At 42.0% G+C, this 21,163-nt stretch overlaps 1 protein-coding gene across 1 annotated transcript; it reads right to left on the bottom strand.

The window, feature by feature from the left end:
* Positions 1–762: 762 nt before the first annotated feature.
* On the bottom strand, positions 763–20,252 carry tjp3 (tight junction protein 3). The gene is given in 25 exon segments (XM_032527084.1): positions 763–1,158; positions 1,251–1,309; positions 1,972–2,541; positions 3,012–3,112; positions 3,571–3,781; positions 3,911–3,990; positions 4,103–4,198; positions 4,750–4,955; positions 5,046–5,265; positions 5,362–5,470; positions 6,377–6,476; positions 9,487–9,583; positions 10,965–11,141; positions 12,234–12,337; positions 12,471–12,647; positions 12,992–13,079; positions 13,298–13,395; positions 13,832–13,907; positions 14,052–14,241; positions 14,388–14,491; positions 14,823–15,111; positions 15,210–15,312; positions 15,435–15,559; positions 16,116–16,172; positions 19,938–20,252. Coding segments are annotated over 25 exon segments (3,585 nt in total). The 5' UTR covers positions 19,965–20,252; the 3' UTR covers positions 763–1,037.
* Between the last annotated feature and the right edge of the window lie 911 nt (positions 20,253–21,163).

Here is a 21,163-nt window from a genome sequence, read left to right as displayed (position 1 = left end):
AAACAGTCCTAGCATAGTATGTTGAAAAACAGAAACAGGGATAATCCCAAAAATCTAAAAGATATCCAAAAGCTGAATAATTTTCTAATAGCTGAAGGTTTTGTGAATAGCTTAAAGTTTAAATGACGTCTGTAGATGAAATTATGGAGGAGGAGTAGCATTTCGAAGTGGAAGAAGCTTAAAGAGGATTTAAAGATTGCTCCACTGACTTACAATGTAAAAAGAAAAAAAAGCTTACTATTTTAAAAAGTATAAATGGTGGACAAAAGTTGAATACAAGCACAATTTCCTTAAAGAGCTGAACATTTTGATATCGGAATGGTTTCTGTAGTTGAAAGTATGCAGAAGAAGTAAGCGACCGTAAATCGTATGGAAGAATCCAATAACAATACTGTAAATGCTGCTGAATTAGCATCCACACAATTATGGTTTTGCCACATTGTACGATTGAACAAACCCACTTTTAAAATTTAGGGAAACAGTTTAATGTAGAAAAAAGTTTATAAGGCATCCAAACAATTCACAGATGTTCTGGTATATTTCTATGAAAAGACTCATTCAGTATGATTTCTAACACAACTATAGTGGTAGATCAGGCGCACACGTCCCTTCGAGGTTTATGCCTTGAGGCAGAGGTCCAGGATTCAAATACAACCTGTGATGATTTGCATGTTTTCCCCCTCTTTCTCACTTAACTGTCCTGTCAAAAACTAAAAAGGTGGAAAAGCCCAAAAAATAATCTTGTTACAGTAGCAATAACACACTGGGGCAAATTGATTTGTTTGACATGGAGTTATTGAAATAAAAATAAGGCACTTTGTTCTCAACATTGTTGTGAGAACCTTTCTTTAGATGTAAAACCTCTAGTAATGTCAAATTTGTAGAAATCGCCAATATTACACACCTAAACAAGGGCCTTAGTGTACATTTTCGGAAAAAATGTACAAAAGGATCCCAAAGAGTTTCTTGTGTGAATGAAGTAGTTTCCATTTCCTTGTTTGATTAGCAGACTCCATCTGTAATCCTCCATTCAAACTCTAGAGTTCTGTTGCAGGACCCCATTCAAAGTCATCCGCCTCGCCCTCGTCATCTTCAGAGCTATCGCTGCCTCGGATCTGTGTGCGTCGGAACTGGACGGCTTGGTGATGGTGTGCTAGCCTATCAAAGAGCAGGAGAGAAGGGTCAAAATTAGCACGTTAGCCTCAGTCTGGCTTTACTCTGAAACACCAAAACCGCAGGAGAAGACCTACACGATGAACTGAGGGCCCTTCTTCTCTTCAGCTTGTGCCTGTGGCTCTGCAGAGCGAGTCTAGAAGAGAGGACATGATGGGTTTTATACATTTACTTTGTCACTTTAGTTTTGCACAATTCTTAACATAAACAACTACGTTTAAACATAAGAAAAAACACATTATATCTTAACTCAAACAGCACTATAATGGTGTTTCTGGACTTTTAAGTGCATTTTCTATGACTCAGATATCCTTTACAGTACTGACAACCATATTCCAAAACATTTATTTTTATATTAATAGACTTTCCAGGCAAGAAAAGTTTACTTGTAGACTATGCAGTCAAACAAGGGAGAAAAAAGGATTAAAAGGAAAAAAAGTGAATGTAGCTTTTTCTTTATAAAAAAAGCACTATTTGATTGCCAACCCTCATATTTGAGATGTTCCCCCCCCCCCCCCCCGAGCATTTAAAATACACAGCATAGGCACAGTTAAAGTACACTGGGGCTGCAAATAACAATTGTTCTCATTATCGATTAATCTGCAAATCTTTATTAACAATAATTGTTCACTGTTCCAGGTTTAACTTTACAGGTTTACTTAAAAAAAAGACGAATAATTAATTCAATTGAAAATGTCAATTCACAGACCAATCGATTATACTTGGTTTAAGGTAAAGGGCTTCAAATACTTAAAAACACAGCTATAGTCCTTTAAATAAGAGCAACAACTTAGATACCTGTTGTAATTTCTCCTCGATAGCGGACAGGCTGGCATGTTGTGTGCTCTCAGGCTGCAACTCTGTGGGCTTTTTTACAGAGTACCGAGTATAGGGGTCGGGGGCTTTAAAATCGGGGGGTCCTTCCGATGGAGTGGTGGGTTCAACCACATCGAGCGCACTGAAATCTGAGTCTGTAAAACTGCGCTGAGAGTGGTCCTCCTCCTCGGCAGCGCTGTGAGGTGGGCTGTAACTCTCCAGGCGGGTTGTCCTGGGCTCGGGTACGTGCATCAACGGTGGGATTTCTCTCAGCGAGTTCGTGTCGTCGTGAAGCTCGGGGTCCCCGGTGGGGCTGTGGTCCCCGTAGGCGGGCTCCGATGATCGGGCTAAAGCAGCTCCAGCTACCCTGGAGCCTTTGGGGAGCGTGTTTGTGTTCTGACCGTGGTAACCCTCCTCCAGCTCCTCATCGGTGTAGGCGTCTCCGTCGGTGAAGGGCTCTCCATCCGTGTCCTCCAGGTCGCTGGCAGCACTCAGGTAGTCGGACTGGGTTTGGTCCAGTGCATCCAAGTCCTGTTCAGTACCACTCTCCAACTGGACAGAAAAAGTTCATTTTAGTTATTAGTTTAACATTGGACAGCAACAGAACAAACTAATTTGAACAGGTAATAAATGAAGTCTTTGTTTTTTGCAATAAATGAATAAATAAATAAATAAATAAATAAATAAATAAATAAATAAATACTCCAATTACATAAGGATAATCTTAGTCTACTTAATCTAAATCAGCAACTTTTGCTTTTATTATGTTTTACGTTTGTCACACAAAAGAATCATCCCAGTTTAAGACGAGTTTTAAATTTGTTGTGTGATGAAATTTCAAAATCACTGAAACCATAAATGATTTCCAAAACTAATCATATAATATCAATAATAAAATAAAGCATTAGTGCATGCAAGGTTGTAAATCTAGTGCTTAATGGTTGACCTTTGCCAAAACTTTGTCAGAATGTGGCAACATACTAGAGAAAAGGGGTCAAATGTGAAGTTTGTGTGAGTCGTACCGTCACTTCAGACACCCAGACAGGTTTTAACTGTTGGTGGCGGATCTTATCTTTTAGAGTCTCATACCAAACAGTGGAGTTGGACTGCAGGTCAATACGTGCTAGAGGGAAAGTCAGCAGAGAAATGAGAAGTGTGTATATGTATATAACAGACAGACAGACAGACAGACGACAGACAGACAGACAGACAGACAGACTTTTGGGGTCACTTAGAAATTTCCATTGCACTCCATTATAGACAGAATACCAGCGGAGATCAGTTGCGTTGTCTTTTTAACCAGGGCAACAGTTTTAAGATTACATTATGTGCTTACATAATTGCAAAAGGGTTCTCCGATGTAATTAGTTTTTTTAAACCGATATCAGATTATTAAAACAGAATGTGCCACTGGAACATTGGATGAATGGTTGGGCAATGTAGATATTGCAGTAAAGATCAGCCACCCACTCAGATTAGCTGGTATTCTGTCTATAATGGAGTGGTAGTGTAGTTTAATGTATTTTCAATGATTTCAAAGATATGACAGGGTCAGACTTTGCTCATGTCAAGTGCCATTACCTGAGAAAAGGTGGCTGCAGTTTTTCTTCAGCTTAAGGGCCTGCGTGTAGAGGCGTCTGGAGCTCTTGTTGGAGTTGGGGCTGTACTTCTGCCTCATGGCCTTGACGTCCTTGCGGCTGCGAGGGTCCAGGAACAGTACCATTGGGTGGTACTGGATGTAGTTCAGCCTTTCCACTGCAGTGGGAGTGATGTCCAGAAGAGGGTGCTTGTCCTGGGTAAAGGAGAAGAGCAAAAGGAGGGTGTGAGGGGAAAGCAAGAACGCAATCAAAACGAGGCTCACGTTGACGTTAAAAGTGACTTTCATGTTTTCTAACTTCCGGTCAATTACAGACCGGCTCACCTTCTCTGCTATTCTCCTCACTGTGTCCAGTTTAATAACTGTGGCGCTGCCGTCTTCTCCTCCACTGCGAGGAACCATGTCTGCCATAATGTTTATAATGTGAACATCAGATCAGGAGAACTATTCAAATTAAAAAGGTAGGAGAAATTTTCTTATGTGGAACATGAGTCTGGTGAAAAAGACAAAACAAACCTGCCACTTCGTATTCATCAGGCATCTCTTTGACCAGCTTCTCCATGGCGATATCATTAAGAGGACCCATCAAGACAATGGGTCGTTTGAAATTAGCTGGAGACACAAATAATTCAGGGCTATTGAAACTCGCTTGACATGTTGGGACTGGAGTTAAGACCTGATTCCACATTACATCATCTGTGTGTGTGTGTGTGTGTGTGTGTGTGTGTGTGTGTGTGTGTGTGTGTGTGTGTGTGTGTGTGTGTGTGTGTGTGTGTGTGTGTGCACAGAATCCCAAAATATTAGGATTGAATGTTGAACAGAAAGTGTCACATGATGCTTCTCCATAACTCCTTATGAGAAAAATAAATTACATTCTTGTCCAGCAGATAGTGTTAAAGATAGTGTTAAAATGCATTAAACCAAAACAAGGTGGGTTCATTTTCAACAGCATGGAGAGCGAAAGAAGACGAGAAAATATAGAGGCAGTGAGAAAAGGCTGGCTCCAGCAGGGATTAGAAGATGCTGCTAATCTGGAGGCATTTGGCCTCTTTTCATTTTGTGTGTGTGTGTGTGTGTGTGTGTGTGTGTGTGTGGTGTGTGTGTGTGTTGTGTGTGTGTGTGTGTGAGAGAGAGAGTCAAAGAAAGAAAAAAAACATGCCAACCTTCTCTGAGCAGGACTCTCTCGTAGGCTGGGAATTTGCCCTGGATAGTGAGCTGCAGCAGGTCCTCACGAGTCCGGCGGACGTTCTTTTCATTCTTTTTGTTCCCTCTGAGTCCTCGTAGTTTCCAGAATTCAGCTCTCGGCCCTGCCACCTGCTTCTCTCCGCTCACCCGCTGTGCTTGCTCTATGCTGGCCAATGTCTCTGCCCTGCAGGAGATGACGACAGATGTCAGAACTGCATCATGGATCTGGGTTAAACTTGAAATCTGAAAACTCTTTTCCCCATCTCTTCCCGACCTGGTCAGGTTGGGGATGGTGCCTTTCTCCATCTCGTGCAGGTCGTTCCCCATGCGGCTGGCCAGCCAGCTGCCCAACTTCCCACGGTGCATTGTGTCCACCACCCTGAACACCTCTCCTCTGGTGAAGCTCAGCCCAATGGGGCCTTCTGCCTCATGGTCAAAGTGGGTGCGAATGTAGAAGTTGTCTGCCAGGTTGGATTTGGTGATCTTCCTATAAACTGAAGAGAGGGGAAATTATGATTGACACATTCAGTTACTGATTGACAGTAACTTTGCCCACAATTATGATCTGAGTGGTTTAGTGATAAACGTACTGTCCATCTTGTTCTGAGTGCAGATTTCAACCCGCTCTCCTGTCTTGATGTTCAGTAGGAAGTTGGCTGCCTCTTCTCGTGTGAAATGACCGAAATCAACTTGATTTACCTGAAGAAATGAGAGAAAAGTTTGAGGAGTAAGACATTTGACCTTAAAACAGATATAAGATAGAGGACTTTTAAATTCCAAAACACTATAAAGTCATCCAACAGCTGACTTTTGCATATTAGTCACAGAGAACTCATTGTATTCAGATTTCATCTTAAAATACACAATGAAGTGATAATTTCTTGAAATTCTAGTTGTACATTTGATTGTATTTAACTTTTACAACTCGGAAGCTCAAATGGCAAGGAGATTTGATGTGAAAACCCCGGCACATAGCCATAAACATTGTGCTTACTCATGCTGACCTGTGGAAATCAGCACGCATGTCAAAATAGGGGCTGTAACTGAACTTTAAATAGAGTTTACGTTTCTAGATGTTGAAATAAGTATGCACCTCATCAGTTAAGCTTTAAAAAGTTAATAATGAACTACTGCAAGGTGTACAACCTACAGTGAAGTAATCTCGCATTATCGGACCTTCCTCCACAGCGCTGCGAAAAGGTCTGACTAGTCCACGCAGCATTCAGTGATGGGAGAAAAACAGGCTCCGGTTTATTGGCATTTCTTTAATCCAATCACAATCGTCTTTGGGGGTGCTGAGCGCCGCACAGAGCCAGAGTGCCGCAGCAAAATAGCCTCGGGAAAGAAACTTGTTTTGGTGGAACATGTGTACGTTGTTTTAGTCGTGCAACAGAAAACTCCGATTGGACAGATAGTCTAGCTAGCTGTCTGGATTTACCCTGCAGAGATCTGGGGAGCAGTTAGCCATAGTCCTCAGAAATCCAGCGGAGTTTAAAATTCCAACAAAAAGAAAAACAGACATTGGCTTAAAAGACATGGCTCCGGAACAATCCCGCAAGTGGAATGCTGTGGATATAGACTAACTGTGAAGTGTAATCCTCTCACCTGCATGATCTGGTCTCCTCCTTCTTGAAAGTAGCAGGGTGTTTGGCTGAATCCCCCTAAAAATGCCAAATCGTTGCCCCCAAAAGCTCGCCCCCCTTCCCTTCCTCACAAACGCCGGTGAACATTGAGGTCCCTGGCCAGAAGGAGATTGATATGGGGTAATTTTTGTTGATTCGGGTAATTAACCAGCTCAAAGATGGAAGATGGATATTTATGAGGGGAAATGGCATTTTCCCCCGGTTTAGGGGGGGGGGTAGGGGCGGCGGTGGGAATAGGTGGCTACACGTCTTGTGAAGAGATATGGAAACAGGAGACTCCCCGGGGTGATCAAATATACATCCCAAATTAATTTTTTCCCTTTATTTTTCAGTTATTACTATTAAGTCTTAAAATGTCAAAAAGAAAAGCAAAAAAAGCAAAGTTTGATCTTTTTGGTGTATTTTTGGTATGGGGAGGGACAGTGCAACCTTTTCATTATGGGGAAGTTGGCAATAAATTCCTTCAAGTAGGGTTTTTGCCCTTTTAAATACCCAAAGCTGTTTTTTTTTTTTTTATTGGAGGACCTATTTTGTGTATGTACATGTTTAAACTTTGGAATTTTTTCCCAAATTGTAACGTATTACTTGTTGTATCTAAAAATAAAAATAAAAAAGCTTTTTTAAAAAATATTTAACAGATTGTTATGTTAAAATTAAAAAAAATAAAAACACGACCAGAGTCAAACTCTTTTTCCTGACAATAGGTTATGCAGAGTTCAATTTAAAGGGCTTACAGTAGGCCGGTGGGGGCTTTCATTGAAAAACCCGACCTCGGGTTTCGTTCATTTGCGACGAGGAACTCTGGAGGGGGGAAAGCGCTATTTATAATAAGGGATTACACTTTAAACGAACAAGCCAAAGAAAATTCCCCAAAAAGATAAAACTTCTCAATAGACACAGAGTTTTTCCTTGTGAAACAATAATATGATTTGGGTTTTGATGGGTGCATTTTGGGTGTCCCTTTCCCTGCGGTGGCTTACCCCCCCAGAGCTGGCCTCCTGAATCCCTCAGCTGGTCGGACTTGAATGAGGGAAAAAGACAACGAGACTAGGTCAGGGCTATCTATTTTGGCCCAAAAGCTCTAAAAGAGGATGAGTGTTGGGAACCGGGCCTAAAACGCCCTCAAAAGGGAGGTCTGGGTAAAACCGCCGGGAGCCTCCTGTTGCAGGGCACCAAAAAATTTTTTTTGTCGGGCGGGCCCTTTAAAAGTTTTAACATGTAACGAACTACATGTCCGAACCTTTTTTTGTCACTTGGACATATAGAAACAATTTTAACTTCAAAATGAGATTGTTTTTGTATTTTCAGTTGAATGTGAAACTTAATGGGCAACCCTTTGCGAAGTAGTAGGTGACGGTGACAGATAGGATGTTCCTCCGATACCATATCGGAAACCCTCGATAGCCAAAATGCTGGATGGGTATGGGGCGAGTACGGATCAGGCCCTTCCCCTCCCCCTAAACTATAAAATAGGAATTTTTTACGGGTTACCCCGGGGTTAGCTCGGACACAGTTCTTCTTCCCACTTTTAAAAATATTTCGCTGCGTTTTTTAGGGGGCGGAAAAAGAATTGTCGCCTACCCCTCCTTAAAAAAGCTAGCTTTAGCGCATCATGTCGGCAGGTTGGCTGTACTTTACCGTGGATTGTTCCCACCGGTAGACGGCAACATGCAACATATGCAAGAAGCAATTTCAAGGGTGGCACGAGTGTTGCAAACTGAACAGCAGCAACTTAATTAAACATTTGAAGACGCGTCACGCTAAAGAGCACAACGAATTTACGAAAACTACGGGGGAAAAAGGACGAACTGCAGCAGCAAACTCTGGAAACTGCCTTCAAGTGACGAGATAAATTCCCCAAAGACAGCCAAAAAGCAACAACGATAACCAACAAAGTTTTGGAGTTTATTGTGATGACCAACCCCTGTCTGTTGTGGAACAATGTGGGATTTCGCCCTTAATGGAGCATTTGAAGCCAAGGTACGGTTTTCCAGGTTGTAAATATATCTCCGAAACTGCGCTACCCAAATTATACGAGACATTTAGGAAACACATTTCGTGTATGCTTGGGCAAAGACGTGCATGCAGACAGCTTTACCACGGACATTTGGCGCTCCGACGTGTGCCCCTGTCTTTGCTAAGTTTAAACGTCCCGCTGGGGGACAGAGAGTCAACATTTACCCCTCGAAGTGCGGAGCTGCACCCCACCGGTTCGCAGGGTCACATACTGGCACATTCATTGCCGAATCAATGAGGGGGTTCTAGTAAAGTGGAAAATCCCCAAGTCCAACGTTCTGTTTTACATTTTTATACTGTTCTATTTAAAAATATATGGCTTCCATTTGCTGTATTTTTTATTTTTTTTTAAACACACTGTATGGGTACTCGGTATCGGCCGATACCCACAGCACAAGTATCGGAATCGGTATCGGGAAGTAAAAATGGTATCGGAAATCTCTAGTACAGAGTGCGTTACAATGAGAGAACAGTTGTGTTTGTGTTAAGCAGATGAACCGGTCAGACATTCTGTTGTATCAGCAGTTCCCTGAAAGGTGCACTCACGTCTCCCATTTCAACTGTGTCTTCAGCACTTAAATACTACAGTAAATGTTTAGGAGTTTATTCCTTGTTGTTCTATAATGTTTTCGAGTATAATAAGTGAGAGCGCCTGACTCACTTTGTGATACAGAGTCTTTGGGTAACACCCTTCCTATTGACTCTGTACAATCAAAGATATTAAAGACCAATTAAGTAAGAATTCAGTCGACTATCAACACACATTTAATAAGCTGTAGGCATATTATGTGATCAATTTCTGATTGTACACCTGCTAGGGTCACTATCAACAGCCTGCTGGTTTACTGTCAACAGTGTTGGTTAAGGTTAAATTTAGGCCATACTTGGTAAGTTTAGAGTTAGATTTCTGGTTAGTCCCACAGGTCATCTTTATGAAAAGAGTATTAACTTATTTCAATTTTCAGTATGAAGCAGTACGTTTCTTAGCTTTTGAGAATGTTGGGTGGTTGACTGGTCTTGCCAACAGACAGCGGACATGTTACAGGTGTCTCTCACCTGTATCGGTTGTTAGCCGAGTTAGAGTTTGTGCTCCCTGTAGAATCCCTGCGAGGGACAGATGTATAACTGGCCTCTGATTCAGACTCTGACCAGGGGGAAAAAAAATAAACCTGGGTTTTGAAAAAAATTTTAACTGATATCGCACACTTTTTTAGACGCCAAATTATTAGTAGAAAAAAGTAGAGCACACCCGGAAACCCACTCATTAAAAAAAAAGGCCCATCGCATGAAAATTTCATTTTTATGGGGTTTTTTAAAATTTAAAATTGATTTCCCCCGCACCCTACCCCCCCCAGGACAGAAAGGTGATGGGTTAAACCGACCCCGGGGTATCCGCTCTGCCTTTAAGAAAAGAAGCCGTGGGGATCTGGAATTTCCCCTTATGGGGTCATAAGGAGCAAGGTTACTCCCCTTTCTCGCTTGCCCCCCAGAGAATTTGGCCCCCAAGAGAGAGACCGGGTTTAAAAAGAGCCAAGTGGCCCCCCCCTCCTCCCCCCAAAAACTACAGACCAAAAAGGGGCCAATACAAAGGGGAAACTTTTGGGGGACGGCTCGGGGGCTGAAATTTTCTGCCCCAAAGGGAAATTTGGGAAAAAGATTTCAAATATGGTATTGGGGCCCTTGGGGGTTAAAAAAGAGCACCAAAGACCCCCATGTCAGGGGGAAATTTAAAAAAAATTCCCAAAGTATTTACTTTTAACCCTTTGAAAAGTGCCAAAACGACAAAAACCCTTTAATTCAAACAAAAACACGACCCCGCTCCCCACATGCATAATGCTCACTAACCCAAAAAAACGTTTAAAACCCAAAAACATTATGTCCAATCACCCCACACCTTTCCGGAGCTGGCATGACTGGGGGGGGGCCCCCGGGGCTTTTAGCTGGGGCGGTCCCTTGGGGTGCAGGTCAAAATTAAGACTCTGGAAGAAAGAGGGGGGGGGGAGGGGAGGGGGAACAGCAAAACCAATTTTCGTTTGGAGAAGGGGGACCCCTGGCTAAAAAATGATGAGAAATGAGCGAAATGGGAATATTTCCCTTTGGTTTGAGGGAGCTCTCCTTTGATGGTAAACGCTTTTTGGATCAAAATTAAAACCCTCGTGTATTAGTAGTATTTCCACTTGTATGCTGGTTTACTTCAAATTTTTTTTTTAAAGGAATAAACATCCCCTTTTTTAAAACGGGAACATTACAGATGATGATTGGTGGTTTTTTCAGTGATAAGGTCCTCTGTTTAATCAGTGACCCTCGGGGGGAATGTTCGGAAAGTCACTTTTTTTTCATTGGGTTAAAAAAAATGCAACACAAAAACCTTGGTACACATCAAAACAGAAATCAAGCATAATCCAGCTACAAATAAGATTTTAAAGGGCCAAAAGGCAAAAAAATAAAAAAAAAAAAAATCACAAGACAGAAAAAGGCTTTTGTTTAAAGGGGAAATAAAAAAAGTAAAAAGGAAATTTTTTTTAAAAGGGGGGCGAGTTGCCCTGTCCCCTTCCCTGAGATCTTTTTTGTTGGGGGGGGGGTTGGGGGTGGGGGGTTTGGAGGTTGGATGGACCTTCATCTGTACCTGTATCTGCTGAGGGAGTCCTGACTGTACGTGGTGCTCTGCCTCTGAGGAGGCGCCAGGCTGACATCCGACTCAGAATCAGAGTCTGAGAATGAGAAGAACAACAGTTATAGAAGATGGCAGATTAAAACAGCAACCAGTACTGCTTTCCCTGTGCTGCAGCATAAAACAAGTACTTTCTTTTTTTTGTAAAATCACGTCTCACATCGTCGTTTTATTCCCTTCTGCCAGTGTTTTAAAATGGAGCAATGGAATAGTGGCTTAAATACCACTTTAATGTTGATACACAGTGTGTATAATACGTATATATACACTCACGGCAAAATTTTGGGGTTTCACAACATAAAAGCATGGATCCATCCGCCTTGTATCAACGGTTCAGGCTGGTGGTGGTGGTGTCATGGTGTGGGGAATATTTCTTGGCACTCTTTGGGCCCCTTGGTACCAATTGAGCATCGTTGCAACGCCACAGCCTACCTGAGTATTGTTGCTGACCATGTCCATCCCTTATGACCTAATGTACCCAATTTCTGAGGCTATTTTCAGCAGGATAATGCCCCATGTCATAAAGCTGGAATCATCACAAAACTGGTTTTTTGAACATGACAATGAGTTCACCGGTACTAAATGGCCCCACAGTCACCAGATCTCAATCCAATAGAGATCTTTTGGGGGGTGGTGGAACGGGAGATTCGCATCATGGGTGTGCAGCCGACAAATCGCGGCAACTGTGTGATGCCCTCATGTCAATATGGACCAAACTCCCGAGGAATGCTTCCAGCACCTTGTTGAATCTAGGGCCCCAAAGAATTGAGGCAGTTCTGAAGGCCAAAAAAAGGGGGGGCCAAACCGTTACTAGCATGGGGGGACCTAATAAAGTGGCCCGGGGGAGTGAGTATATATATATAATATATATATAATATAAAATATATATATATATCATACATATACATACATACAGTATATGTATAAATAAAAATTTAAATTTTCTTTTAGAGTCCTTTCAATCAAAAAATTTTAGGATTCATGTTAACCTTTAAAAAGTGTGCATTAAAAAATGCAGCTATAGCCTGATACTTGCTAGCTAGTTCACACAAGCAGCTAAATTTATTGTGATACAAAACAAAAACAGGATAATTGGGTTTTGGGGGGGGTGTGTGTGGGTGTGTGTGCTGACCTGGGGGCAGGACTCTGACAGGAGAGTTGACCCTCCTTGGGGGCTCTTGGCGAACATTAATGGGGGCGGGTCTCAGGCTAGTGAAAGGCAGATCAGGAAGAACTCTGGTCGGGGAGAAGTGTGAGGAAAAGACGTTTAGAAAATATCCGGTGGGAAAAAGGTTTTACTTCTCATTGTGTTGGCCATCATTGGGATGTTTTAATTTAAGCTTGGAGTTGAATCAAGCTTTGTCCTTACTTGTATCTGCTGTCTGGGCGGGGGCTCTGTCTACGTGGTGGAGAGCTGTGGTCAGAGTCAGACTCCGACACTGGCCTGCGAGGCTGTGAGACTGAAGAGGTGCTGCGAGAGGCGCTCCAGTTGGGGACTACAGGAGAGGACCGGGGGTTGGGGAGGATGGACATACCAGACATAGTTCTAGCATTTAGTTAGAGAGAGAGGAGAGAGAAAAGGAGGAGAGAGGGAGAGAGATAGAGAGAGAGAGAGAGAGAGAGAGAGAGAGGAGAGAGAGAGAGAGAGAGAGAGAGGACACACACTCATAAGAATTTTAACTATTGATACTTAGGCAAATATTTTATTGGAGGTTTGACAACTTACTGCATATTAACTCTGATAAAACTTTTAATCTTCTTAACATTCTAGTGCAATTTGCATGTCATGATCGGCCTTTTATCCACTCATCTGAAGCATACAGGTGATGTGCCCAAACACAGAGTCTGATGAACATTTAGTCAATTAAACAGTAATGAAAATGAACTGACTTCTGTTTGCTGGAGCGATCCCTAATGTCCGGACTGCCTTTCCTGATAGGAGGAGAGGCACTGCGATCCGAGTCAGACTCTGATGGAGCTAAACAATAAAAAACAGTAAAAAAACAAAAAAATGAATTATTGACTATGTAACACCACCTACGTCTTCGATCTCAATGCAAATTTCAGCATTCACAGAAATATTAAACCATTGCTTTCAGTGTTAAGTTACAGCGCCACACACAAAAAAAAAAAAAAAAAAAAAATCACACTCAGGACATGATCAACAGTGTACGTGTGCTCTATGTGTGGTCTGACCTCTGCGAGGTGCATAGGTTTTAACGGGAGGCCGGCTCAAGGTGGAGTGAAGTGGTGATGAATCCCGAGACTTGGCTGGAGGAGCTTCAGCTCTCGTTCTGAGTAAAAAAAAAAAATATTAAAAAAAAAAAAACTCTTACTACACGTCTGTTCAAAATACACAGCTCACAATACCATGCTTTTCCAATATAAGCATGAAAACGACAAACCACAGTTGAAAATACTATGTTATTTTACGGTTACTGTGTTCCCTACCTGTTTCCTGCTCCTCACACATACCACACAAAGATGACGTGTGTGGCGCAAATAGAGGAAATGGCAAACTAATAACTACCTATTAAACAAACAATGCCAGATGGCCTTGTGGATAGATTTGGAAACTAGCAGGTCAGTAGTGAGACAAGTTTTGTGTTACAGACACACTGAAATAAATCTCTCAGGAAAAAGAAAATACTCTGAACTACTATAACAGTTCAACTACTACTTCTTCTTTATGTTTATTACTGTGGGTGGTAGGGTGGGTGATGTTTGTACCTGCGTGTCCGTTTCTCTCTGGTGGGTTGACGAGACGTTCTGTGAGTGGGGGAGTCTTCGTCAAGGTCTGAAATATCTGATGGGAGGCAAAAGACAACGTCAATTTGTGAAGCCATTTGTTTTCTCTCATTCACGTCATTGTCTTGCCTCTTACACACTGTGGTTCAGAGCTGCTTACCCCCACCTTTCCTCCCTCCCTCTGTCCCGCTCCCTCCCTCACCTTCCAGTTCAGTGCTGCTGTCTTGGCGGCGGTCGTCCTCACTGTTGGGGGGACTGTCCTCCACCTCTGGGATGCTGACCAGGAACTTGCGGTTGTCCCTGAGGACCGTCATGGTCAGTTTGCCCCTGCTCTTCTCCACCAGGTGCTTGGTCTCCAGCAGGGATAGATTCTCCGTCGTCATGCCATTGATCTGGTCAAAGAGGCACATCATTTAACATGATTAGAAAGCGGAAAAAAAAAAACGGACCTGTAAACATCTGTTCGACTGAGGATTACATTCATGTTGCTGTGTCAACACTACGGTTTCAGATTAATCATCCAAATCTTAATTTTCACCTTAAGGATGAGGTCTCCCTCCTGCAGGGTTCCTTCCTTTGCAGCCAGGCCGGTTTCTGTCATGTGCTTGATGAAGATCTGACTGCCTAGTTTCAATCCATACTCTGCAGAAACGAGAGTCCAGTCAGACATCAGTACTGTATTTTGTGCTGTTGTCCGCTTTTCTAGTCTTAACGACTACTCAAAGCGTTTTTAAATAGTACAGGAAGGAAGCATTTACTGTGGCCGAGGCTGCCGTACAAGGTGCCACCTGCTCATCAGATAAACACGTACACACATTTACACTCCGATGTCTTGCCCAAGGACACTTCGACATGGGACTACAGGGCCAGAGATTGAACCATCAACCTTCCAATTGACAGGCAACCGCTCTACCACTGAGCCAAAGCCGCCCCCTGGGATTACTTCAGGACAAACAGGTGACTGAAGTCTTACCGTCTGTGACTTTCTTTTTAAGCAGTGTAGTTCTGATGGGTTTCTCTGCAACATCCTGAGCTGGCAGCCTCTTGTACCCCGACGACATCAATGGTAGTGTGTTCCCATGCCCGTTGCGGTCGGGCGAGGGGCTTCGGGCGCGGTAGCGGTTGCCGTCTCGATTGTCGCTGCCGTCAGAGTAGCGTCGTGCTCGTCTGGGAGGGTCCTGGTCCAGCAGGTTGGACTGGGAGACGGCTCGAGACGGTCTGGTGGTGGCTGGGATCTGGATCTTGCGAGGGCGTTTCACTGTCTGGAGAGAGAAAGACGAACAGGGCCAGAGATTTAGACACTCAAGTGGGCAGCAATACATCGTAATTTAGGGGTTTTGTTTTGGTTCTCCATACTTACTACATTTGCAGTCTTGCCACATGATTTGAGGGTCTGAATGGTGTAGTTAGAGTACACGTTCTCCATAGACACTCCATTGACCATGACAATTTGGTCTTTGTTGCTGCACAAGCACATTCACATATGAGTCTGGTTTGTTGGTAGGTTAACAGACCTTTCAAGTAAGTAATAATGTTTTGTTTTTGTTTTTATAAAGTTCCTACAGAGCCATCGTAGTCAACTTACAACAGTCGTCCTATGGCTGGTCCATTTGGCAGCACATCTGACACCACCACAGCTGTATCCCCATTGTCTGGGTGAGGCTTGTCCTTGCCTCCTGAAATGGCAAAGCCAAACCCCACTTTGGGGTCCTGACATTATGAGAGAAAGAGACAAAATTACAGCAAGCATGTGACAGAGTAACACAAACAAAGAGAAAGAATGCTGGAAAGTAAGTGGGCAGAGTATGAGCATGTGTAGAGAGATAAAGGGAGTGGCGTTCAGTCTGAGGCAGGATAGTGAAGAGGCAGCTGGCGCCGTGGGGCACAGCAGGGTGTGTCTATCTGAAATTCCTGCTGGAGTCTGTGCTGTGAAACTGAGGGTCTGAAGCACGGTCAGGCATTTTTACAATACCAGCGGAAACGATACTGAAGTTACCTCTGGCCCATATGTCGAGCATCAACTTTCACTTCCGTATTTGAGCAGCCCCTCGGCACAGACCAAACACCACTGATGCACCAAAGATAAGTGGTCTGCACTTCACATTTACTTTAAATGTGAATTTCATGTAATTTGTTGTTTTTACATAGTAGTTTTTAACACGGTTTACATAGAGTGAGAAAACCCATCCATATCCTTATCATAACCACCTAACACCTTCACATTTGAAGTACTTCATAAAAGATTATTTAACAAATAACAACTTACTTTGATCAGTGTTATTGTATGTTGCTCCCATATTGTTAGCTCCTCCATACCAGGTTTCTGGAAAGAAAGAAAGAAACAATAATGAGAATAAATGTATGTTTTTGCAAGAGAAGCTTTATCGTTGACAATGATCAATCACAAATAATTAATCCTGATACCTAATCCAAGTCCTTACAGAGAGGCCAGTTGAGTTTGAGCCAAGGAGGAATAGTGTGTGTAAGACTCAACCTGTCAACATGCTCTCACCTGTCTCAATCCTGCCTGACCAGTATGGAGGAGGGGCTACCGGCTGTGTGTGTGTGTGTGTGTGTGTGGTGTGTGTGTGTGTGTGTGTGTGTGTGTGTGTGTGTGTGTTATATTATATATATATATATATATATATATATATATATATAGTCAGTATTTTATGTTTGCTGCAAATACAAACTAAATAACCTGAATAATAAAACATAAATAAAAATCATAGCGTCTCCCGGCCATTTTCCCCCGCAGAAAACTGCTACCAGCCAGGCTAAAGCTAATATAGTTAGCCCAAAGAAACAAGCAGAAAGCTGCTACCAGCCAGGCTAAAGCTAATATAGTTAGCCTAAAGAAACAAGCAGAAAGCTGCTACCAGCCAGGCTGAAGCTAATATAGTTAGCCTAAAGAAACAAGCAGAAAGCTGCTACCAGCCAGGCTAAAGCTAAATAGTTAGCCTAAAGAAACAAGCAGAAAGCTGCTACCAGCCAGGCTGAAGCTAATATAGTTAGCCTAAAGAAACAAGCAGAAAGCTGCTACCAGCCAGGCTAAAGCTAATATAGTTAGCCTAAAGAAACAAGGGGTCCGTCCGTCCCAACTAACATTACAGTTCAGAGCCGCGACGCTGGAAACATAACATTAATCTAAAACAGAAGTCTGGGTCTGATCTAACGTCATTTACACTGATCTAATTGTTCTTGGATAGGTCTACACAGAGTTTGTTGCTAGTGCGCATACCATACCGGTCTGATCAATTTATCTAACTGACGAGCTTGCCCCGCTAGTCCACCACAACCTGAAATTTAGAGGAAGCAACATGCAGTCACTGTCATACACTTTAGCCTGGATTGATAGTATTATATGAATACAATGGTGTCATGCTAGTCAACCAGCGTATTTCTACCTAATTTCCCTCTCTAAAACCACTTCAGAAGAGTAACGTTAGTCACAGCGCTTACTTGCTTTGGTGTCTGTAAAGCATTAAAGTTCAACAAAGAATGGTTCACATTAGAATAGATACTTTTTAAAGATCCTTTTTTATCTTCTATGTAGATGCACTCCCCTACAAAATCCCTGCAGTAGTCGAAAATGATTTATTATTTCCAAATAGAGCTATTTGTCATCTTTCAAAAATTACTTTTTCTTTTTTCATATCACAGTGGAAAAAATATCGCAACATCAGATTTTGTTCCAATATCATGCAGGCCTACCATGCAGTGCTGATGACATAACATCCGGGGATTTTCAGTAAGTGTACACACAGAAAAAGAAAACATTTTATAAAAGGAATGTAGGGTGGGACCTAACAGTTATTTTCATAATCAATTAAGGAGACAGTTATTTTCTTGATTAAAATGGCAGAAAATTGAACAAACTGCTGCTCTGCCTCTCCCTTCTCTGTCTGCACTGCATGTGTAGATCAACCAATAGAAATGCTTTCTCTCTATCTTTGAAATGACCTGTGATTGGCTAATGTCTACTTTCACGGCTAGATTTCCTAAAGCCTAACAGAGCCAAGCAGGGGAGCAGAAGTGTAGTTTTCTCTCAGCCTACTTTAATAACAATATGCGGAAAGGTTCATATGGATTTTTTGCGCCTACCACAGTTAATTAATTAATCAATCAATTAATTGTTTGGCCTATAAAATGTCAGAAAATAGTGAAAAACTGCCAGTACAATTTACCACAGCCCAAGGTGGCCTCTTCAGATGTCTGTTACTATCAGATATGACAAAGAAAGAGCAGCAGGTCCTGAGATTTGAGAACATGTGAGAATCAGAACTCTAAAAATAAAATTATCCGATCTGATTATCCAATTAGAATAGTTGCCAATACATTTTCTGTTAATTTACTAATCTATTATCCACCGAATCTGGCATCTCTAGATGCAAAATATTTTCTCTTTAGAGACACAGAGACATTGTGCCTGTTCTAATAAGCACATTTCTACGTTTGCCACTCTGTAAACAGTCAGAGCACTCCGCCCTGGAGGCTGAAATAGTAGAGCCATTGTGTAGACAGTCGAGTTTTCACTCATATAGGCTACTTGTTTGTTTTTTATGAAGACGCTTTTCTACCATTGGTATGAATTCACTTTTATATCCCTAAAGCATTTCACTTACCACTAAAACTAACACTACCACTAGCTAACATTAGTCCTGCATACATAGCTGACAACATGCACATCTCGTGTGTATCATTTCCCACAGACTTTGCCTGGGCTGACCGTGGACTATATTTCAAAGAGCACCAAAGGCGCCTGCTGAGTTACAGTGAGAACAGACAAGGCAACTTCTCTAGTCAGACACAGAGATGTTGCAGTCTAATGATAGAAACAGCTTGGAGTTTGTTCAAACACAAGGGCAGAATATGCAGGTCACACAACCAGTACAGGGCGATGACAGTAAACGGCAGTGCAACCATTAATGGGCACAAACACCAGCCAAGTATGGCCTGTCCCACCCAAACGCATCGCCTACAAATACACCATGAGTTCATTGATCCTGCAAAGATACCTTTTACAAAACAAGATTGAAGTCAATTTAAGTACAATAAATAAAAATAAAAAACACTGATCATTAGGGGCAGAAATCTCAAATATGATGACACAAAAATCTCAAACTTGCTGGTGGGGTCAACCGCAATCACAGCTGTGCAGTGTGTGACCGGTGAACAGTGGGCCATTTGTTTGACCAAGTTAATCATAAACCTGAGTGGGAGGAAAAAACACAGTAACTGACCTGTTTGCTTAAATAAAAGCTGGCTGAGGATTTTCTTAAATCAAATTGACAATGAAACCTGAAGGGGTTAATGTTTGATATTGTGGTTTCACTAAAGCTACAGCGTGTGACTATTGGGAACTTACAACTGAATGTGGACAACAATAATCTGTCAATTTAAAACACTAGATGGTACAAGATAAAATAGTAACTAGTTACTGCATCTCATTTACAGTCCTTTATCCAGCGTGGATAAGAAGATCATCCAGAGTAAACGAGTCAAAAGAGGATTATAAACCAGAATTCGCAGAGATCATAAATGAAAAATTGCAAACATGATGCCAAAACATCTTCTTTAACCGCCCTACTGAGAAAGCTAATCAAACTAATGTTGCAATTACTGCTGTACTTAATTCTCATCCACCACTGAAGGTAAAGGAAGAAACTATGCAAATAGTAGTCATGCTATCAGTCCTCAGTCGAGGGAATTTCCTAAATATAGGTTGAGATTTCCAAAGTCGAATCAGGCTTTTGTACAAAAGGAGATCAATATCGGTCTGTTTGCAATAAAGATCATTCCTCTCAGTGACAAGGTGTGGGTCATAAAGTCATAAACTAAGTCTTTTAAATATATAGTAGCACAGGAAAAGCTCCTGGAAAAATCGGTTGAGTTTAAGCCCACTAGCTCCTGCCCCTTTAAGTATTCCCCCCCACCAGCTCTCAGAACCATCTGGCTGGGCGATTGCACTGTACATATCAGTAATAATTTAGGTCCTTTGTTCATTTTTAAACAGCTCCGTTTTTACTTTCAGGCAGTGGTATACTGTAAGACCATTAATGCTTCGTGTTCCTCTCTCTCCACTTACCACGTGGTCTTTGAACCTTACTTCCATTTCCCACTGGGATGTCTAAGGGAACGAAACACCTGTGGCCTCCGGTGCTCACTGAACAGCCAGCTCTTTATATTCCATATGGCAACACCGAAGCAAAACAATCACAGATCCCACAGTTATCCCCACTCCAGTTACTTCCTCCTTAGATCAGCTCTGTAAGGAAGGTTGGCTCCTGTCCAGAAGAAATCGGATCTCCTCCTGCTGAAATTATTTGTAATTTGACCAGCTGTGGTGTTTCTCTCTCAGCAGGGAGAGAGGAAAGAAAGATGGTAGGAGAGAGCTCACCTGGAGCGCTCCTCCCCCACCCAACCTTTGCCCACTCTCCAGTGGCCTTTGATAAACAAGGGTTGAAGGTGGAGCCACACTGCCTGACTAACCCCCCCCCCCCCCCCCATACACAGATCGGTGAAGGAGGAGACAGTCAAGAGTGATGAATTTTAGCGGATTTTAGATGTTAAAAAAACATGACAATGGGAATTCAAGTGAACACACAAAGAAATACAAATACATGCACATTTCATCAGTTATCGACCCACTGAACTTCAAAATTCTAAGTTGGCTGCTTTCAAGTCAGAACAAATACTTTTCTACACTTAAAACTACAAATTGTGCCACTGCTTATTCCAACCTTCAACTGACATTGTTCTGAATTGTGCAATGCAAAACTTGTCATGTCTCATGCAAAACTTCATACACATTTCCTTGTTATTCAAAATGCCATATTTGTGGGGCTGCAAATAGTTTTTTTTCGTTTAGTAAAATAAAATGTAAAATAATGACAGCCTGAGAAGCAGCCAAGAAAAACCTACTACAGCATGTATGATGGAGCCAGGCTGACAGATGGGGGCGCCAGGGTTTTTTGCAGATATTTTGTCCTTCTATTTTCATCGGGGTATATGTTGGCAGATATGCTAAAAATTGCGGTGCCTAAATGTATATGTGACCTTTTTTTTTTAAGTATAATGAACTAGTATTATTTACAAAATGTATTTAAAAAATAAACACTAGAAGCTACATCATCATTAGATTCTTTTTAACTTATTAATATCATATTACAGTCTTAGCATTTCTGAAGCTGTAACAAGCAAATATTTAGTATTTGTACTGGTATAACAAATTACTTCTATATTAAGCTAATAGAATAAAACCTGTCGCGGAGTACTAAAGGGGAGCTTTGGGATCTTGACAAAAAATGTAAA

The sequence above is a fragment of the Etheostoma spectabile genome, chromosome 9 (assembly GCF_008692095.1).
Source record: "Etheostoma spectabile isolate EspeVRDwgs_2016 chromosome 9, UIUC_Espe_1.0, whole genome shotgun sequence".
Taxonomy (NCBI): domain Eukaryota; kingdom Metazoa; phylum Chordata; class Actinopteri; order Perciformes; family Percidae; genus Etheostoma; species Etheostoma spectabile.
Note: the sequence above shows the minus strand (reverse complement) of the source record. Positions and strands in the feature narration are given on the sequence as shown.